Raw genomic sequence first — 21,904 nt, 5'->3', positions numbered from 1 at the left:
CTCATTCTCCCATTTTCTTTTCTTAACCAGAAGTTCACCTTAAATGCCACTTGTTCCATAAGCCTGCCAGGACAATTCTAGTTCCAAGCCCCGTAAGTGTTCTTTCTCAATACTTCTCGTTTGGCCCCTGTCGTTTTCTGTGTCGCGTCCGGACCTTTTGCAGTGTACACTTCTTGCTCTGAAGTTATTCTGCGTTAATTCTTACATGGACGTGCCTTTAAATTATATTTCACTTCCTGACTTTATTTTGAGCTATTTTGTCATTTCTCTCATTTATCATTTACCTGGAGACACATACCTATACTTTTTGGATGACATTAATATATCTATTGTTTTTATCACAGTAATATATAATCCTTTACTCTAAGGAAAAGATTCATTTGTTAAATTTGTGATCTGAATCTCCTTCGATTTGACAGCACGCATCAGCTTGGAGCAGACATTTATCCACAGTGCATTAATGAACACTTTTTGTATGTGGATTCATTATCTTACTCCAGGTGACATAAAATCATAATCCATGTGTTTAATGCCTTATTTCACCATTTCTAGTCCTGAGTTCTGCACAGCCTCTTGGGAGGAAGCTCACTCTAGTGAGGAAAGCTGGATGGTACACAGAGCATATCCGTTTAATCTGGATTTTTCCCCTCCTCAAACATTGTAAAATGACTGTTTTATCAGCCAGGTTTCGTCAGTTTGCGACAGCAGCTGTGCAGTCATTGGAGATACCACAGGACTTAGACTCCGAAGGCACAGTGATTCCACCACTAGCTGGTTATTGGAACTCAACCAAGTCATTTAACCTCATCTGTAAAATAAGTTTAATAATCTGTATGTTACAGCGTTATTGTAAGGATTAATTGAGATGGTGTCTATGAATGTGCCCGATATCTGGGAGGTGGTCAATTAATGTCTGTTTAAAAGAAAAGCAAAAATAAAAGAGTCTCTTCTGCCCTCTGTGAGCCTTCTGATGCAGAGTTTATTTTGAGGAGAAACAGGTTCAGAGAGTGCATCAAACTTAGGCTTGAGGCTGAAGGCTGAACATCTAGTTGGCCTGGTTTCTGGACTTGTCTCTACTGGAATGTCTATGGCCTCCCCAGGGAGTATGAGGATTAATTAGTTAATCTTTGTAAAGTGCTTTGAAGGTGAAAAGTGCTATGTAAGTGGAATGGTTGAATTGCTATTGGAGATGGAATAATGGTGGCACCATATTCTGGCAGTCTTGCCTGTCTTGGACATCAATAATCAATAACAGAGAAAGTTCTAAGATGTTTTACTTGATGTGAAAGAAAGGATTCATTTTGTGATTTGTGATAACACAATTCTTTCTGTCATCTTGCAGATAACAACTTCCTAGTTTTTCCTAGCAGAGGAATGCTAGGGTCATTTAAGCAGCAATAGTCTTATCCTCTGGTTTCTGGGGAATCTCTTGCTCAGGCTGTCTGGTTATAAATCCTGGACAGCTCAGGTAGGACAGTTTGCCAGTTTTGGATGCTTCATGGGTTTCATGGGTCCTGGGTACATGGGCTTTTTAGAGTCTAATCCTGCAGAAGTGAAGGAAGAGTGTTGAGTGATTATGCAGTGACCAATGTCAATAACCAATGCAGAGTGTTACCATGGGCTAATAGAAAGAGATGTGGCTGAGCTGTGTGACCCTGGGAAGGTCACTTCTCCGAACCTTAATTTTCTCACCTGTTAAATGGCAACAGAGTAGTTGATGTATATTATATTAATAATAAAGGTGGCTCACAGGAGGGTGAGTTTCACCTTTCTGGAGAGAGCTGGGGAGTCAAGAAAGTTGTCATAGAACTAGTATTATATGAGCTGGACTCTAAAGGTTGAGCCATAGTTTACCAGGTAAGGAAAGGACATCAACAGCAAAAGGAACAGCACATGCAGATCCATGAAATAGCACATCTGAATGGACCCACTCCAAGCTCTCATAATATACCAGGTACCCTGTGGGCTTCACAGACTTTGTTCCCTCTTTGAGGAAGCCCAGAAGTCAGATTCCTGTGAACTCCTTGGTATCTACTTAGTGTCTGCTAGCAGGTTCATCCTGAGAACTGTATCCCTGCAGAGCCTTGTATCCCTGTGATATTTTGACATTTCCCCCATGAATCTATCTATGGTTGTTTTTTAGCTGGCACTATAAACCATATGTTAAATGTGGGGCCAGATGAAGCTTTGATACCAAACACAGAGTATGTAGTAGATTTATCTAGAATTTAATATGCATTACTTGGTGTTTTGTCTCTTAAGCAAAGTTTTTCTTTGTTAAAATAAACATGTATAAAGAATTTATACAGCGCACATGGTTATGCATATTTATTGCGGAAAATCTGTTAATAATCTATGCCTCATTGGATTTTGCATTTCTGTTGAAATAACAAATGTGGCACTTGGTACAATTGAATGAGTTTGGCGAGTTTTCTCTTATCCGGAAGAAGAAAGGCTGTTTCTCCTTTTCCAAATTTTATTTTCTTTCTTTTTTTTTTTTTAAAATGAGACAGGGTCTTGCTCTTGCTCAGGCTGGTCTCGAACTCCTGAGCTCAAACGATATACCCGCCTCGGCCTCCCAGAGTGCTAGGATTACAGGCGTGAGCCACCACGCCTGGCCCCAAACTTTATTTTCTTCTATCATCTTTAGCACTGGCCAGCTTCCCATGTGGTACCTCTGGGGGACTGAATGCTTTTCTGTTTCCAAATGGTTTTGTCTTTTTTTTTCTTCTCTCACTCCCTTCCCTCTAGCACACATAGACACTTGCCTTGGGACTGTTAGAATTGCTCCTTTGGGTAAGAGCATAGATTCTGAAAGCACATGAAACTGGCCATTAACTGGGCTAAGAGTAAGGCCTTATGAGATTGTGGCATGGGGAACTGCAAGGTGGCCTAAAGGACCCTCACCTGGATCAGGTGAGGGAGAGGAGATTCTGAAAACAGGCATTTGGGCAATGCACAAGGAGGGTGTGGGGCAAGAAGGGAATGGTTGGGCCATAAAACATGGTTGCAATTTATCTGTTGTCATATCGAGGTCTATATCTATTTAAATGCAAGAGCATAGGCTTTAGAATCAACCTCTGTTTGAATCCGGCTCTGGTACTCACAACTGGTTTGATCTTGGGCAAGTCATTTAACCTCTCTGAACCTCAGTTTTCACATTGTAAAAATGTGAATACACATGCTTTCTTTATAGGAAGATAGGAAGGCTCCTGGTGTAGTAGTTTGTGCTAAAATAAATGTTTATACTTTCTCTTGTAATTCATTGCCTACCCATGAGAGCACAGCTGTGTAATGTAGCCTTAATTCAAATAATGTTTGTTTTTAGAAACTGGCAAGGTGTTTACCTGGGGCCGAGCAGACTATGGTCAACTAGGGAGGAAGCTGAAGTCTCATGAAGGCTGGAAACTAGAAAAGCAGAATTCATCCCTCCCCTGCTCAAGACCACAGAACAGCATACCTTCATCTCTGCATTGCTTAACGGGAGCAACTGAGGTAGGTAGTGGCTTCTCATAAATGCAATGTATCTCGTCTTTTTGTCTTTCAGTGAAGCATTTATTGAGGGCCTACTGTGTGCCAGGCATTATGACAGGTTGCATGTAGGAATCTGGAAGGGGTCCTTGCCCCTAAGGTGCTCATGGTTTAATATGGTAGAAAAGTCAGTTACCCAGGTAACTACCTAGTAAGGCAGACTGTGTGTAACTCCTTTAGGCAGGTTCAAAGTACTCTGGGTCCACTGTGAAGAATAAGAAATGAATTCAGGATGCAGGGATTAGTTTAGATTTTGAGAATGATGTGGCTTTGAGCTGTGCCTTGGAGCATGGGTCAGACTTGAACAAGAAGTTGTAAAAGAGAAGAGAACTTTTAGGTGGGTGCAACAACTTGAACAGAATCATGGGGGTAGGAAAGTGAAGTAACTCTTCTGGGGGACTGTTGGTGGTTCAGTTTGGCTGGAGCATGGGATGTCTGCAGGGGCAATTATGAGGTAATATCAGAAAGATGCGTTGGAACCTGAGCAAGGGGGCCTTTAATGGTGAGCTGAATATTTTACACTTCTGTTTATATTTCCCAGTGTAGAAAACATTGTAATTCAGTTGCTTTTTCAAGCCCCTTTGGTTTTCTGAAATGGCTTGAATTTCTACATTTAAGGCAGGAGTCTTAATTTCTCCAGGGTATGTGTTTCTGTTACTAAATTTTACTTTACTGCTATCCTTAAAAAAAAAAAAGGCTAGGTTTTTGAGAAGAATGAGGATGGCCACGCAGGAAATGTGCCTCTGAACCCAAGTTGGCTTTATGAAGGAATTCAGTCTTCATTCAGAGTCTGTCAAAAAATTAATAATCTAGTGAGACTTCTGTAATTAGCATCAGACTAATTACAATGCTCTCCATACCTAGAGGGCTTCCCTTCCCCGGAGGCCTTCCTGGCCTCCTCCTTCCGGGTATGTAGGACGGTTCTCAATTTCTGCTTCACATCCCAGCCCTGGTCCTCCTGGGCCCATCGTTAGTGCGGGGTTAAGTCTGTCTTTTTTTCTCTCTCTTTCTCTTTGATTGAAAAGGTATTCCACAACACTACAAAGACAATTTGCACATGGCAATAATAATAAAACCATCCATAATCTTGCCACCCTAACACAAACTACATTCCTTCTTGCATTTATACATGTACATCTACAAAGTCATAGTGACAACATTTATGATGTTTTGTTTTCAGTCTCGATGTATTTTATCACAAATGGTTTGCCTTATTTCCTCTCGATGTTTAAAATGCTCATTTAAAATGGCTATACAGTATAATATTACATGATTAGAAGGTTCTGGGATTTTTCAAACCATTCTTTGGAAGTCAGACGTTTAGATCATTTCCTCTTTTTTTGGTGAACTCTGCAGTGAATCTCTGTTGAACTGTTTCCTTAAGATATGATCTTGGGGATGAAATTATAGGGGCAGAGTTCATGAGCATTTTTATGACTTTTGCTATGTTTCTCTAGATTCTGTTTGGCAGAATTTGACTCTGCCAGCATTGATTGAGGGAATGCGGTATTTAAACTAGTGTTAACTAAGCTAATATTAACTCACTAGCTTAGTGAGTTAAGGTGCTGAGAGCCTGGTCCATAATGCTTTAGACTCTTCAGCTTTTCTTTGTCATTCCCAGATCATTTAAGACTTTGTGGTCCGGTAGCATAGTAGCAGAGGCACAGAGGCCTCATATGTTTTTCCAAGTCTCTGGTTCTATTGGCAAGATGAGGATAATAATACCTAAGATATTGTATTATTATATAATAATTATATATTATTATATAGCATATTATTATGTAATACATAAGGTATTGGTGAGGGTAGCATGCAAAGTTCTTGGCATGCAATAGGCACTCAGAAACTGTTGGTTCCTTACTCTTCCTCTCCTTTGAAGTCTTTTAATTCCCTGTGGTAGCCACAGCGTGCAGCACCTGACATGGCCAGTGCAAACATAGCCTAAGAAAGAGCCTGACATTGGTGTGAATTTTATGTAGCTTATTACCAGGGCAATATGAGGAGTGGGTTTGAGCCTGAGCCCCTTCGCAGCCTCATTTTAGTGCTCCCCTCCCTCTCTGCTCCAGGGTCTGGGGTGCTGGACTGTATACTCTCTGGTCTCACTGCAAGTTCAGACTCCAGGCTGTTACCCATTGGTTAACTGGGTCTGGGAATTATTGTCAGCTGTTGATGTCCAGGTCTGGCCTGCCAGGCATGTAGTCGCCTGAAGCTCAGAGAGAGCCAGGTTGGGAGCAGCTATAAGCTTCTAGGAGTGGATTCACCTTGGAAAAGACAAGAGCCATTCTAAACCAGGTTCTACGCTGATCATGGACTTGTCCAGGGAGGTGCAGGGACATCTGGGGAGGCAGGAACAGCTTTGCACTAAGCTGACAATTCCTGACCTTCAAGGACCTGAGTGTGGCACACAGCTGACCAATTGCCTTTAATTTCTATTAATTGCCTTTAATGTCCAAGGGATAAACAGGGGGAGGAATGAGCTGTCTGAACTGGGGCCTTGATAGGATATCTGCAAAGAAGGGTCCAGAAGGACAGTCAAGCAGGAGAGGGAAAATATGGGTAGACAGAGCTGGACGGTAGTATAACCATCCTCTTCTGTGAACAAAAGAAAGCAAATAAGCACAGAGTTACTTAGTCCTTACTGTGGGCCAGACAATGTGCTACATGCTTTACAGATATTAGTGTTTCATCTTCATTATAAACCTGCATGCAGGCGTTGCCATCACTGCTTCATGAATAAGGAGAGTAAGGCTCAGAATGGGTACTCCCCTGGCCCCCGATTGTATGGTAGGTAAACAGTGAGCCTGGGACTTGAAGTACTTGAAGAAACTCACGTACTTTCTGTATAGATGAAGTAAAATTGAGGGTTATTTCCTCACACCCTCTTCATATGTACTCTTTCCTGGATGAAAGGTCTTGAAATCTGGGAGTCAGGGTCTCTAATTTCCTGAGAGTCTCAATTCTTTTTTTCTGAGCTGTGTCTGCTTTCTAGCCTAAGAAAGACTTTATTTGAAATTTTAGACCTGGCTGGCCTTCCTTTAATGTTGTTATAGTGGTGAAAACTCCATTTCATTCAGCTTTACCTTGATACTGGGCCTCTCTAGTCATTCCTGGAAAATTCCAGGGGTAGCACAGTGGTTGGGATTAATCCCTCCATGCACACGTCAGGGCAGGATGTGCAAGAAGGGGTTTGTTTAGTCCATGATGGTAAACATATACCCCAGCAGCTCTTTGCTCTCCAAACCCTGGGTGGGGCTGCTACCTGCACATTTTCTGTGGAACGTTGGCTCTACACTCCACCCAAAGATGGAAACTTGCATTTCACAGTTGGACAGAGTGCTTGTGCTCACTTAGTGGGTACGTTGGAGGCTCCCCAAGATTTTGAACCAGCTGGAGTTGGGCACCTGATGTGTTAGTGGAACCCTCAGGAGACTTGCTTGACTGAAGGTAAATAGCCATTGAGGGGACAAGGACTAGATTGAGCTCTAGAAGAACTGGGTTCTGGCTTTGCTTCTGCCCTGGGAGAGCTTGGGCAAGTCCCTTTTCCTCTTGGGTTCTTAGTTTCCCCATGTGTAGGTTGGGGATGTTAGACTAGATAATTCCTACTATTTCTTACAGATCTAAGAGTCCCTTTCATCTCTAATTCTTATTTCATGGAAATGATCACTACTTGTAATGACTCTTGCCTCTAGAGTCCCTCAGTTTCATAGCCCAGGTCACTAATCTCTAGCTGCTAATTCAACTTTTGCAGACCTAATCTAGAAGTTCCAGCCTTCTTCAGTACCGTTTCAGCCTTGCTCTGATTCTTTTCCCTGGTTCTATTCTTTGCCCTTGTTCCTTGTCCCTAAGCCCTCCTGTTCCAGCTTAGTTGTGGGACTTAGTATGATACCCCTGCTCCTTAGTCCCTGGACCTCAATAGGGTGCCCTGCTCCATGTTCACTCCCTAGTGTTTCCAGGACTAGATCCCTATCTGGTCTTCCCAGAACTTACAGTTCATCTTTGACTCTTATCCTTGTGGCTGTCCCCTTATTGCCTGGGACAGACCTTGGTGACACTGCCCTATTGGATTCCTTGCCTGCCCCCTACACTGGCTCTTTGTGTGTGCTGTCCCACCTTCTCTGCTTTCATGGATCTCTCTGATGTTTACCTCCTTCTTGACTTTAAACTCTTGCCCATTCCTTGGTCAACACTGTAAACATTGGTTGACATCTGCCATGTGCCAGTGTTGGCCACACAGTGGTGGTGGGTGGGGAGGCAGATACAAAGATAAAAAATACATGTCCTTTGCCCTCAAAGAACTTCCAGGTACATAAGTAAATCTCTACTGTGCAGAGTAAAAAGTGCTATTAGAGGTATATACAAAAGGCCAAGGGAGCAGTAAAGAGGGAATGATTAATTCTAAAGATACTAACAAAAAATAAGTGTTGTCTGAACTGGGTTCTTAAAAATGTGTAGGAGTTTAGCAAAGGTTTTATAGGAGGACATTCCAGGCAGAGGGGACAACATGGACTTAAACCATGAGTCTAGATCGGCTTTTAACTCCTGATGCAATCAGGATGGCCACCCATTTCTAGTGGCTTAGCCTAGTTTTGCTATATGGCTGCCTGTGTAGCCTGTCCTGTCACTGTCAGAAGGAAAATAACTTTCATGTATGTTATCTCATTTGGTCCTAGAGTGATGCTGTGAAATAGGCTAGAATAGGAATGGTTATTCCCATTTTACGGTTGAGGAAACTGAGGCCCAGAGAGGCTAGCTAGGAATTAGGAGAAGATCCAAGGCAAATAGCTTGATTCCCAGTGTTTCTGGAGGCTCAGTCTGCAACCGTAGTCCTGAGTCATGTTCCTGGTTTAAATTCTGCCCACGTTTGATTCGGGAGTACCAAATCCCAGCCAGGGAGCTCAGTATACACGTGCACGTGTGTGCACACACAGAGCCATTGGAGCAGGAACAGGAAACGTGGAAATAAACAAGAGGTGAGCAGAGATTGGGTAATTATCAAGCCCAGATGCCATCAGCCCTCATTTTGCTGCAGGACTAAAACTGTTAGAGGATCAACCTGTGCACAGGGTCTAAGTGCAATCTGTCAGAATGAGTGGGAAAGAAGCTATTTTTAGTTTGCAGAGTCACTCACTCGGCTGTGTTAGCTGAGGTTTGAGCCAGTCCCCTACGCTTTCCACAGTGTTATTTCTGAAGGAGAAATACCACTTGAATGCTTGTGTAAAACCCATTAATGAACCTGGAAGTTTCCAGGGCGTCTTTGTCCTGCAGCTCCCTCGGAAGGCTGCCGTTCCTGAATGACCTTCCTTCTTTCCTATATTTAATGCATTTCTAATTTTAAGTTTGTGTCAAGACTGTGGGACTTCGGTGCCCTAAATAACACAGAAATCTACCACCAGCAATCAGCTGAGTCCGGAGGGCTCTGGCAGAATCGAACACAACCTGAAAAAGCCTTCCCAAGTGGCTCTCTGGTAAGTAACCCACAGCATCATTGCTGTTCCTAGAGGAGCATGAGTGTCTGAGACCTTGGGCCCAGGCAGCCCAGACCTTTCCATTGCAGTGGGGGCCAGCATTTTAGAGGCCTCCCAAAATGGGATAGCAGTGCTTAAAATGGGTAGCGATGTTCACCCAAAGACCGTTTTGTTGGAGATTGGAAAATCTAGCACATCTGTGCTGTAGCTGCTGACATAGCAGGGGAAGAAATAACACAAAACAAATCTCAAAGCAGTGGACTAGATTTGTCCATGTGAATACTCAGAAGAAGGAAAGAGCCACCAACCAGGGCTGTCATGTTGGAGAGAGATGGCAAAAGGTATGATTTAGGAAGAACTTACTACCACCTGCTGTTTTCTTATTTATATGTATCATCTCTTTCTTCTCACTAAAATCCAGTAAGATCCAGGAGAGCAAGAGCCTTGTCTGTCTTTTTCAAAGCTGTGTTCCCAGTGTCTAGAATAGTCCCTGGAACCTCATAGGTGCTTAGTGGATGTTTACAGACTGAATACATAAAAAATGAATGGAAGAAATGGTTTTGGAGGTATGTGCCCCTCTTCACCTCTTCTTCTCTGCCTCCCTGCAGCCTGTACTTCTCAATCCCAGGCCAGCTCAGGAAGAGGCGTTTCCGTGTTTGGAGGCATTTGGTCATCAAATGCCCTGCAGAGCCAGCACAGATAGGCTCCGACCCTATGTTGTGCTCAGAACAGCCCTGGAATTTCTAACAAAGACTATCGATGATGCAAGTCCTTTAGCACTTGCAGCTTACCAAGCGCTTGCAGGCATATTCACCTTTGGCTTTTCTTCTTTAATCCAATAGATGCTCAGCTCTGCCTGTCTGTCCGAGCACAAGATCAGGGTAGGGGAAGCAGAGATGAGTGGAACAGTTTCCATCTTAGGAGTTTATGAGTTAATAGCAGGGCTAAGTTCACTGCAGGACAAGCAGAATGTGACAAAGGCTCTGAGAGAGTCCGGCAATGAAAATATGTTGATCCTGTCCCTTCCCATGTCCTTGGTGTCCTTTTCTTTCTTGCATTTCCAGTCCCTGTGGTTTTGCTGGATTCTGCAGGGCTGGGGTGGGGGTGGTGACTGGAAAGGCTTCCTGAATTGGAAGCCTTGACGTTAAATTAGTGCTCAAGGGAGCTAATGTAAAGTAACAGGGGAATCTTGGCAAGAACTCGCATTGAAGAGGAAAGCAGAGAAAGAGCAGCCACGTAGAGACTGAGTATTGATGAGAGAGAGGGGAAGGGAGCCAGGAACTGCAGTGTCACAGAAGATAAGGGAATTTCAGCAAGAAGGTCAGGGAGGTGGGGAGAGAGAAAAGACCACCAGATTTGGTGACTGGGAGGCTGTGGTGACACTTGTGAGAGCAGCTTCAGTGGAAAGGTGGGGCTAAAGCAGGAGCACAGGGAGGGAAGGGTGAGGAGAAATACAGATGTGGGTGTGAGCGGCCCTCTCAGGAGAGTCACAGTCACAGAGGATGTGCACACGCTCAGTCCCCTGCTGGAGAGCGTGGTTCCAGTTCGTTTTATAAGCACGGAGAAACGAGAGTACATGAGAAGGCTGAAAGAAAGGATTAGAGAGAGCGAGAGAGAAAGAAAACTTATGAGTAAAGTTGCAAGAGGGAGAAGGAGGAGTTGGATCGAAGCCCCCAAGGAGATGAGAGCTAGGATTGAGGTCATTGTGAAGGGGTTAGTTCTGACAAGAAGGAGACTTTTTCTTTCTTTTATCCAGTAGGAAGAAAAAGAGATCTGTGAAGATAGAAGTTTTGAGGTGGAGAAGAGAATGCTTTCATTGAACTGTGTGTGTCTTTTCTTATCGGGTTATACATTAGTTTTATTTATTTATTCCACAATTGGTGACTGTGTTCTACTGTGGGCCATGCACAGGCACTAAGAATTCATAAATAAAGACCAAGTTGCTGCCCAATGCTACAATGTAGTATTTATTAGTAATGCAGTGATTATTTCTATGTCCATCTCTGAATCAAACTTCAAGTTCCTTGAGGGCAGGCACTGTCTTATTTATCTTTGTATAATTAGGGCCAGGCTTGGTACAAACTAATCAGTAGAAGTGTGGTGATAAAAGCATGCGAGCCACCATTTTTGGCCCTCACCCCTGAATGGTGGGTAGGCAGAGGTTGCTCTCCTCATTCTAGGGGTGGGGAAACTGAAGTTCAATGAGAAATCTCTCACTTGCTCAAAGTCATACAGCATATGGTATAACAGGGAATTGAACCTGGTTCTCAGACCCCTCATACTTCTCATTGCTAGCCCTGTGCACCAAAAGCTTCCTCTCTGGACAGTTCTGATCAGGATGTGACCTTGGGCTTTGGCTTTGGCTTTGGCTATCACTGGGTGGTAGGTGGGTCTAACAAAGACCTGGTGACCATTTCCAGGCTTTGCATCAGTGTCTTATGAGGAAAAGCATCAAGGAAAGGAATAACTTCAGTAAGGACTGGGACAGTGAGTTAAGTCACAGTTACGGTAAACCATAGTGCTGGCTGGAGTTGGAGATCTGAGGGACGGAGTCTTGAAGGTGGAGCAAGACCTGGGTTGGAATTTCTATGTGACTGTGGGTCATTCAAAACCTTTCCAAACCTTAGCTTTCTCATCTACAAAGTGGGTATAACAATATCTGCTTTACCTTGCCCACAGGCTTATGGAAAAATGCAAATAAGATATATAAAGGATTTTGTAAGTTGCAAAGTGCTGTATAAAAGGGTATTTTTTTGGGGGGTGGTTCATGACCTATGAGCCGCTCTATGCTTCAGGTACAGGTTTTGTAATAAGTATGGGTCAGAGCTGCTCTTTTGTCTTAATCATTTGAGATCTTAGGAACCAAATAGCCATCCCAGATCTTGTGGTAAACACTTCTTAGGATCAGAGCCAGTTGAAAGTAGTGGAGCCCAGATGCTTGGTAATCCATAGCCAATCTCCAAGCACCAGAAAGTGTGAATTCCTAGTGAGGTAGCCATCAGCTTCGACAGCAAGGATGTTTCTGGCTTGCTTTTTCTCAGCAGCAGAGGAAATTCATCAGCACTGATTTAAAGTCCTAGTGACCTCATATGTCACCACCATACTCTGTGGAAGTATGACTGCCCCAGGCTTTGCCCAGGGTCACCCTGGAGCTGACCAGCTGTCTTTTGTTATGTTCGACCTTGAAAACTGGGCTGTCCCAGGGTGAAAAGTAAATCATGCAGAGGTTTAGAGTACAAACAGAAGGCAATGAGGGTTTAAAGGAGGCTGCAGTGGTCTGATGAGAGCAGTGCTAGGTCTGTGAAGGCTGAGTGCACTCTGCATGAACTGGTTGCCCAGGGGACTCTAAAACTGCCCCCATCTCCACCACTGCTCCTCTAGCTTGGACCCTCATTATCTAGTGGTAGTTGCAGTGACAGCCCCTTAGTTTGTAACCCCTTGTCTCTAGTTTGCTTTCATCCCAGCTGCCCCCAAACCGTTGCCAAATAGATGTGCTAAAATATAAATCTGATTGTGCTATGTTCTTTTTTTTTTTTTTTTTAAAGATTCTTAGAAAATACCGAAAAGATTTATTCCCACAATAAACACTGGATACTGATACTGTTTGGATCTTTGTCTCTTCCAAATCTCATGTTGAAATTTGATCTCCAGTGTTGGAAGTGGGGCTGAGTGGCATGTGTTTGGGTCATCGGTGCAGATCCCTCATAAATGGCTTGGCGCCCCCTGTACAGTAATGAACGAGTTCTCGCTGTATTAGTTCACGTGAGAGCTGGTTGTTTAAAAGAGCCTGGGCACCCCCACCTCTCTCTCTTGCCATGTGACATGCCTGCTCCTACTTCGCTTTCTGCCTTAAATGGAAGATCCCTGAAGCCCTGACCAGAAGCAGATGCTGGTGCCACGCTTCTTGAACAGCTTGAAGAGCCATTAACCAAATTTTCTTTATAAATTACCCAGCCTCAGGTATAGCAATGCAAACCGGACTAAGACAGATACTTCCTTAGCCAAGCATTTAGAATATGGTGGAGAATAGGACCCAGCCTCAGCTCTCAAAGGATGGAAGAAACACACAACCCATAATCTGCACAGCCAGTGTGCAAAGAATGGAATTACTAGAGTATAGACTCCAGGATTGTTGCTGACTTTGTTTACCATTGTCTCCCCCATCACCTTGATTAGTGCACATTTGGTGCTCAGCAAATAATTGTTATAGGGATGAATGTATGTCCTTACTTTTTGATGGCTTCCCATCCCGGATGACATCCCAAATCTCTGGATTTTAATAAGAAACTCTTCTTGATCCAGCCCCTGTCAAAATATCCAGCCTCACCTTCTCCTGTTCTCTCCCTGTATACTGCACTTTCATCTGTGCCTAACCAATGAAACTATCATGTTGTTTGATACTTCTGAGTCTTTGCACATGCTTGTTCTGCTTCCCTTTGCCTTTGGCTGCTTGGACAACTAATACCCATTCCCCAATAGCTAATAAGGATGATGTTGTATGTTTGTCTTAGTATTCCTTCCATCCAGCCTTACAAACATGCCTCTTCTTTCTTTCTCTTTTGAGTTTTTCTTTGCTTGGTGTTGTTACTCACCTTCCTTGGCTCTTTTGAGCTGCTTTTCCATCCTGAAGCCCTTTCCCACCCTACGCCCCCCTTACCTCCCCTGGCCTTGATCCCTCTTAAGAGTTTGGGTCTGGAATTTGTAGGGCTGCAGGGGGCCTGGATGTAGGCTGTGATGAACTCTGACCTCCATTTTGCCTTTCCTAAACAATTTTTCTTTCCCACATTGGCCCCAACCAGGCAGCTGGACCTTTCTGCCAGTTCTACTTGTACAAAACCATACCCTGAGTAGGGTCTGGATTTTGTCAATCCCATTGCCCAGGAATTGGACTCTGTATCTTGGACTCTTGGCCACTGTTTGGGACCTTGTTCTGAGTGGCTGATTCCCCTGTGTAATGCCACCTGCTTCATTCCGGGGTTGGCTGCTGCTTGGAGCTTCTTATTTGGAGGCCGTCTGATCAGTGGGACCTCTTTGTTGTTGGCACTTGCCTGAATTAAGCCTCTCTTTGCCAGGCTCCATCGGTTACTTTGTACTGGATGGCTGCCTTAGGAGCCAGCCCTGTAGTCACCCCTCCTCCCCAAAGATTATTCCCGTCTGGTTCCAGCCTCTTCTTTGCCTGCATTGTCCTGAGCCCCTCAGGCCTCGCCTGGTAGGCACCCTTGAAGTAGATGAAGACAAAACATTGTTCTTGTCACTTCCTGGGAAGCAAAAGTAGGCCATTCCCTTGGGATACAGCCTTCAGAACCCCCAAACCCAAGGCCAGTTGGTAGAGGGACTGCTGAATTGTGACTAGAAGGGAAAGGTTAGTCTTTGTTTGGTTACATAATTCCCTTGTGTGATGCAGTGATTCTCTCTGTGGGGACACTGTCAGTGGTGGTGGCCACCTCCTGCATCTGCAGGTTGCTGGTTTTTTTTTTTGTTGTTGAGACGGAGTCTTGCTCTGTTGCCTGTGCTAGAGTGCAGTGGTGTCATCCTAGCTCACTGCAGCCTCAAACTCCTGGGATCAAGCAATCCACCTGCCTCAGCCTCCCAAGTAGCTGGGACTACAGGTCCGTGCTACCGCGCCTGGCTAATTTTTTCTATTTTTAGTAGAGACAGGGTCTCGCTGTTGCTCAGACTGGTCTTGAACTCCTGACCTCAAGCAATTCTTCCACCCCAGCCTCCCAGAGTGCTAGGATTACGGGCGTGAGCCAGCATGCCCCACCTGGAAGAGATCTCTTTTTACTGGATGTCTGATATCATCCAAGATTGAGAGAGGCTGGCTATGGGTAGCAGAAATGGAAGGAATCAGAGATATCTTTGCAAAAGAATCACCTTTTACAATAATTAATTGTGAAGCCTCTGGTTTTTCAGAGGGGCCAGATGTATAAGGAGAAAGCAAAGCAGGAGGCAGAATGGGGGCCCACTCACAGGTGCTGGGAGGCCACTGTGGCTCCCATGGGGACCTTCCCATATGCTACTACAGGAGATCCTGCTGGCTAGGGAAATTTGCTTATGGCTGCTAAAGAAAATGTATGTGTCGGCTGGGCCCGGTGGCTCACGCCTGTAATCCTAGCACTCTGGGAGGCCGAGGCAGGTGGATCGCTCAAGGTCAGGAGTTCAAGACCAGCCTGAGCAAGAGCGGGACCCCATCTCTACTAAAAATAGAAAGAAATTATCTGGCCAACTAAAAATATATACAGAAAAAAAAAATTAGCTGGGCATGGTGGCGCATGCCTGTAGGCCCAGCTACTCGGGAGGCTGAGGCAGTAGAATCGCTTAAACCCAGGAGTCTGAGGTTGCTGTGAGCTAGGCTGATGCCACGGCACTCACTCTAGCCCGGGCAACAGAGTGAGACTCTGTCTTTAAAAAAAAAAAAAAAAAGAAAGAAAATGTATGTGTCATAGCCAGCACTCCCAAGATTGGGTGAGGAAAGTACCTCACTTCAAAAAGGTAGTCATTTTTGAGTATCTTCTCTGTGATTTTATTTCCTTGTGGTCCCTGCTGGGTCATTTCTTATTAATAGTATGGAGCATGTGCATCATTTGAGGATAAGGTCTGCATGAGGGGGCAACAAATAGGGGCAGGACTTAGAAGAATCAAGAGACTTTACATTGTGACTTGATCCTTGAGCAAGCTGCTTTACTTTTCTGAAGCTCAGGTTTTGCATCTGTCAAATAGATAAAATAATACTTAGTAGGTTTCCCTCTCTAAGTTGTCAAAATTATGTCATGAATGTAAAAGCATTTTGTAAACTACAAAGCAATAAACAAATGTACATTTTGTTAGTAGATTTCTTATGTGGGTTTTCAGGAAACTTTAATTTCTTGCAGCTCTTTGGAAATCATTATCAGTTATCGCAGATCTGGAGTTTCATATGAATCATTTCCATGATTCTTATGTTCTTCTTTATCCATTGGTACTTGTCAAGTACCCAGGGTGCATTCATTACTTACTTAACTTGGACTTGGAATGTGACAACAGGGAGGACACAGAGTCCTAAAGCTTTTCTAAATGGGGTGTGATTGGTAGGATATAAATTCCCTACAGGTTGGAGCTGAGGACTTGTGAGCAGAGAGATGTAGAGGCAGTGTCAGGTAAAAGAGTTGTTAGCCAAGTCTCTTGAGTCTTTGAGAGTGCGTCTTAGAGGAGATGAAATGTGAAGGCGTGGGCAGACTGAGTTGCATAGGTAAGCAGATCAAGCCTCTTTAGGCCCCTGAAGGATCTAGGGGAAAGCACTAGTTCCCTCTAAGGTGATAAACTGAGGTTACTGTTGGCAGGCTTGCGTCTAAATTTGTCAGGACATGAACAGAAACTTTTCAAAGAAGATAGACTAATGGCCAACAAACATGAAAAAATGTTCAGCATCTCTAATCATCATGGAAATGCAAATCAAAACCATAATGAGACATCATTTAATTCCAGTGAGAATGGCCTGTATCAAAAAGTCCCAAAACAATAAATGTTGGTGTGGATGCGGAGAGATAGGAACACTCATACACTGCTGGTGGGACTGCAAACTAGTGCAATCTCTGTGGAAAGCAATATGGAGATACCTCAAAGAGCGACAAGTAGAACTACTATTTGATACAGCATTCCCATTACTGGGCATCTACCCAAAGGAAAAAAAGACATTCTATAAAAAAGACATCTGCACTAGAATGTTTATAGCAGCACAATTCATAATTGCAAAGATGTGGAAACAACTCAAGTACCCATCAATACATGAGTGGGTTAATAAAATGTGGTATATGTATACCATGGAGTTCTACTCAGCCACAGAAAACAATGGTGGTCTAGCACCTCTTATTATCCTGGATAGAGCTAGAGCCCATTCTACTAAGTAAAGTATCACAAGAGTGGAACAACAAGCACCACATGTACTCACTATCAAATTGGTATTAATTCATTAATACTTATGTGCACATATAGTAGTAACATTCATCAGGTGTCAGGCTGATGGGGGGAGGAGGGGGAGGGTATATACACACCTAATGGGTGCAGTACACACCGTCTGGGGTATAGACATGCTTGAAGCTCTGACTCCGGTGGGGCAAAGGCAACATATGTAACCTAAACATTTGTACCCCCATAATATGCTGAAATAAAAAAATTACAAACATCTAAAAAAAAAGACTTGATTGGAAACAATAGAATTTTAAAAGAAAGAATAATAATGATAGTTCCTATTTATTGAACATTGACTATGCCTGCTCCTACTTCGCTATCTGCTTATTTGTTGAACATTAACCTATTATGTTAAGCACTTTATAAACATCACTTATAATTCTTAACACACTCCTGTGAAGCAATATGCTGTTTTTTTTAATTTGAGAAGTAGCTTTATTGCCATAATTCTTATAACTTTTCTTTTTTTTTTTTTTGTATTTCTGAAATTTTCTTTTTTCTTTTTTTTCTTTTTTTTTATTTCAGCTTATTATGGGGGTACAAAAGTTTAGGTTATGTAACAGGTTCAAGAAGCAATATGCTATTTTATCACTATTTTGTAGATGAGGGAACCAAGACTTGGGGAAGTAACTTGTCTGAGGACAAAGCTAGGAAATAGCAGAGCTCACTCAGTGGCAGCATTGTGGATTAGAGGATATACAGGTGACCAGATGGTGGTTTTCCAGGTTTGGAAGGCAAATATGTGACTTTGAAATGGTGCTCACCCTACTCTACCCCCTAGAAGTCCAGATGGTGCAAGAGAGGCAGAGCCTATGACAGCTCATTCTTCCCTCCTTGGTGCCTAGACACAGACTAGGGAAGGTGAGCAGAGCCATGCAAGAGGATTTCCTTCCCCAGAAACCACCCTTTAAAGCCAAGACAGTAAAGAATGCCCTTGAAAAGCCTTGAGAGAAAAGATATTTTAGTTCCTCTTGGTTCTTTGTTGGGTTTCTATTCTGTTTCTATTCACAGTGGCAGCAAGTATGAGTTTTGGAGTATTTCAATCCCAGCCCCTTTACCTGAAAATCCAAATTGTACCACTTTATAAGGCTCAGGTTAGTGCTTACCCAGTTGAATCTTTTCTAGACAACTCCAGTTGCCATTTCACGTGTAAGCTACTTGAGGATAGGTAGCATATCTTAATTGTAGCTGTATCTTTGGTGCTTGGCACTGTGCCTGTCAGAAAGCAAGTGGTTGGGATTTGTTATTGAATTGAACGGAAATCTCTCTGTACTTAAAGTTTGAATCACCTATTAGTGCTTGATTGTATTGTAACATCTGATTATTTCATGTGTGGTGGTCTTCCAGAGGAGAGTATATGGTGCTGCAGAGTGGGTACTATATCTTATGATTTTTTGAACATCATACCCTATTAGGCAGGGAATGAGGGACTAGGTCACAACAGCAGGTGCTCTGAGAAGCTTTGGGGACTTCAGCTCCACCCACTCCGAAGCAGGCTTGGAAAAGTCTGTCATGGGATAGCTGGGTTGGTTGCTAACAGAGTTGTGATATATTATTTCTGGAGGGAGAGGGACAAAAACAGAACGCTGACTCCTCCAGTAGTCTCAGCATGAGGGTCATAGAAGTATAAGCATCTTTTTCCATCTGCATTACTCCATTCCTCAAACACCTGTGTAAGGGTAAGAGCACAGAGGCGCGCAAATGGTACATTTCCCTTTGCACCCCTCAAGGTGAAATTTCTGCTGTTGCATGGGGACTTGTGGGAGCAGTTCCGAAGTTACTGCTGTATAGTGCATTTATCATTCTGCTCCCCTTGGCATATTTTGCCAAGCTGCATAATTTCCCTGTTCCTTCCTACACTCACCAGCTCCATGATGATGATGCATCTGGTGTCCACAGCCTCCCTGATCAGGGTCTGTGGTACAGTGGAAGGAGCAATGCATTAGCTAATAATGACAGCAGGTGGCATTCACCAAGTCCCCGTGGGTGCCAGATTCTCTAGTAAGCACTTTCTAGACACCATCTCTTTAACCCTCATGAGTTGAGATTATTATTCCTCAGTTTGCAGATGAGAAGAGTGAGATTTGGAGGTTCCAAGGTCATATGGCTAGTAAGTGACAGAGTCACCATTAGAACCCAGATCCTACTGCAGAGCCTATGCCATTATTAAATACCAGGATTCCATTTTGAATTCTGATGTTAACTCTCTATGGGACCTGGGATCAGAGACTTTTTGCTTTCCCTGGGCCTCAGTTTCCTGATCTGTGTAATGAGAAGCAGTCCCAAGGGTTCTTCCAAAATTGTAAGGCTAATACCATTTTGTTTTGGTTAGAGCTCTAACCCACCTGGAGACTGATTTCTTTTCACCTTTGAGATGTTTTATTGTTTTGTTTTATTGTGACAGGCTAACTGCTATGTATTAATTCCAAAGCAACAACATTAATATCAGAAAATTAAGAGAATACATAGTACAAATTAGTATGAATCAGTGCTGTCCAGTAGAACTTTCTATAGTGATGGAAATGGTCTGTATCAGTCCGGTACAATAGCTGATAATCACATGTGGCTACTGAGCACTTGAAATATGGCTAGTGTGACTGAGAAACTGAATTTTAAATTTTACTTAATTTGAATGGATTCAAATTTAATTTGAATGGATTCAAATTTCAATAGCTACATGTGGCTAGTAGCTACCATACTGGACAGGGCAAGTATAGATATTATAATAATTTAAAGCTAAATAGAATATAGAATAGATTCTTCCATTCCCATCTCTTCTTTTTCTCCTGTGTTCCAACCAAGGCTTCTGATTTCCATGTTGATATTTCTAGAGGTGCAATGCCTGATGTACTATTACATTTGTATTGTGCTTTCAGCACAAACATATATTATTACGTCATTTGGTTTCCTGCCTGTGAGGCATATGGAAAAGATGGATAGTGCTATGTGTATTTCTCAGATAAGGAAACTGAGTCACAGAGAAGTTTAATGTACTAGTAGTAGCTGAAAAAAACACTTATTGAATAAGTGACTTATCTAAAGCCATTTTTGGAGCAGTAGAACCAGGACTGGAAATTTATGTCTTCTGTTTCCCAGCCTATGTTTCCTCTAGTTTTCCTATCATTGGTGTGTCAAGCATAGAATTGAGAGACTCTGCTCATTAGATAATTCATGTAATGTTAGGCGGGGAGCTTTTCTTTTCATTTTATACCTTGCTGTACTATTTGATCTTTTAACTCTATATAGGCTTTCTTTCAATTATAATGATAAAGAAGGTATTTGGAAAAGTTTTATGAAATGTTATGAGTCAGTATAATAGAGCTGTTCCTGTTTTGTAGATGTGAGAACTGTCATGCTAATCAAACAGAGAGAGGTAGGTTTTTCATGTGAGATCTGTGGTCAGAAGAGGATTAAATCCCATCTCCATTCCAATTTTGATATTGGTGGAATAGTTTCTTTCAGATAAGTCCTCCCACAGAAAACAACTATAAACTCAGACAAAAATGTAAAAAACCACTAGTTGAAGGAACTGGGGGGTGACCAAAAGTAGGCACATTCATAATAAGTGTGAAGGTCCCAGAAGTTAAGACTGAGGAACTGTTCCAGATTGAAGGATTCTAAGGAGACATGGAACTAAATGAAATATGCATTTGTGAACTGGGTCCTTTTGTTGTAAAGGATATTACTGGGACAATTGGTGGAATCTAGATGGAGTCTGAAGCTTTGTTGGAAGTTACATATCAGTGTCAGTTTTTTAGTTTTGATAGGTTGAATTGTTAAGTAGAGAGTGTTGTTGATTTGGTGACAAACATACTATAACATATGTTAGAGTGATGGGGCATCAGTTTAGCAACTTGCTCAGAGACAATTCAAACAAAAAAAAATAGAGAAGGAATATAGAGCAAAGATAGTAAATGTTAAGATTTGGGGAATGTGAGTAAAGGATGAACAGAAGTTCTTTGTATAGTTCTTGCAACTTTTTTGTAGGTTTGAATGTATTTCAAAATAAAAAGATTTTAAGAACTTCAAACTAAACAATAATGAAAATAGAGTACATCAACATTTGTGGGATGTAGCTAAAGCAGTACTTTGAGGGAAATTTATATCTTTAAATGCATATATTAGAAAAGAGAAAGGACTAAATCCAGTCTCTTAAGATTCCATCTTTAGAAGTTGGAAAAAGATGAAAACAATAAATCCAAAATAAGTAGAAAGAAGGAAATAATAAAGACAAGAACAGAAATTAATGAAATAGAAAATAGAGAAAAATAAAAATACTAAAGCAATTATTTGAAAATATCAACAAAATTGATGTAGCTCTAACTGGACTAACCAAGAAAAATGAAAGAGATCACAAAATACCAATATTAGGAATAAAAGTAGCTATATCATTACAGCTTCTACAGACATTAAAGGAGATTAAGGAAATATTGTGAGCAACTTTATGCCAATAAATTTGGCAACTTAGATAAAATGGATTAATTATTTGAAAAAATACAATGTACCAAAACACAAGATGAAACAGAAATACAAATAAAAATGGAAAATTTGAATATCCCTATATCTAGTAAAGAAATCATTTCATTATCAAAAACTTTCCCACACAGAACTCTCTAGGCATAGATGGTTTTTCTGATAAATTTTATGAAATATTTAAGGGAAAAAAGCACCAGTTTTACACAAAATCTTCCAGAAAATAGAGGAAGAGGGGACACTTACCAACTTATTTTACGAAGTCAGCATAGTTCTGATACTAATACCCAACAAAGACATTACAGAAAAAGAAAATTATAGACTAGTATCCTTCATGAACATAGACACAAAAATCTTTAACAAAATATTAGCAAATTAAATCCATTAATATTTAAAAAGGATAATGTATCATGACCAAGCTATGTTATCCTGGGATTGAAAACTTGCTTTTTTATTTATAAAGCAATCAGTGTAATTCACCACATTAA

General features: G+C 42.1%; 1 protein-coding gene across 9 annotated transcripts in view; it reads left to right on the top strand.

The window, feature by feature from the left end:
- The window catches only part of SERGEF (secretion regulating guanine nucleotide exchange factor), a 227,434-nt gene that overhangs the window by 53,818 nt on the left and 151,712 nt on the right, over positions 1 to 21,904 (top strand). For all 9 annotated transcript variants that reach the window (XR_006736471.1, XR_006736470.1, XR_006736469.1 and 6 more), the window contains one exon: positions 3,329 to 3,495. Coding sequence is in view for 6 of the 9 variants with exons in the window: in XM_045557628.1 (XP_045413584.1) it covers positions 3,329 to 3,495 (167 nt within the window). In the remaining 3 variants the exon portion in view is untranslated. The remainder of the gene's footprint in view (positions 1 to 3,328; positions 3,496 to 21,904) is intronic.

Source organism: Lemur catta, chromosome 7, assembly GCF_020740605.2.
Source record: "Lemur catta isolate mLemCat1 chromosome 7, mLemCat1.pri, whole genome shotgun sequence".
Classification (NCBI taxonomy): Eukaryota; Metazoa; Chordata; class Mammalia; order Primates; family Lemuridae; genus Lemur; species Lemur catta.
The sequence above is the reverse complement of the archived record's forward strand: the minus strand, read 5'-3'. Positions and strand labels throughout refer to the sequence as shown.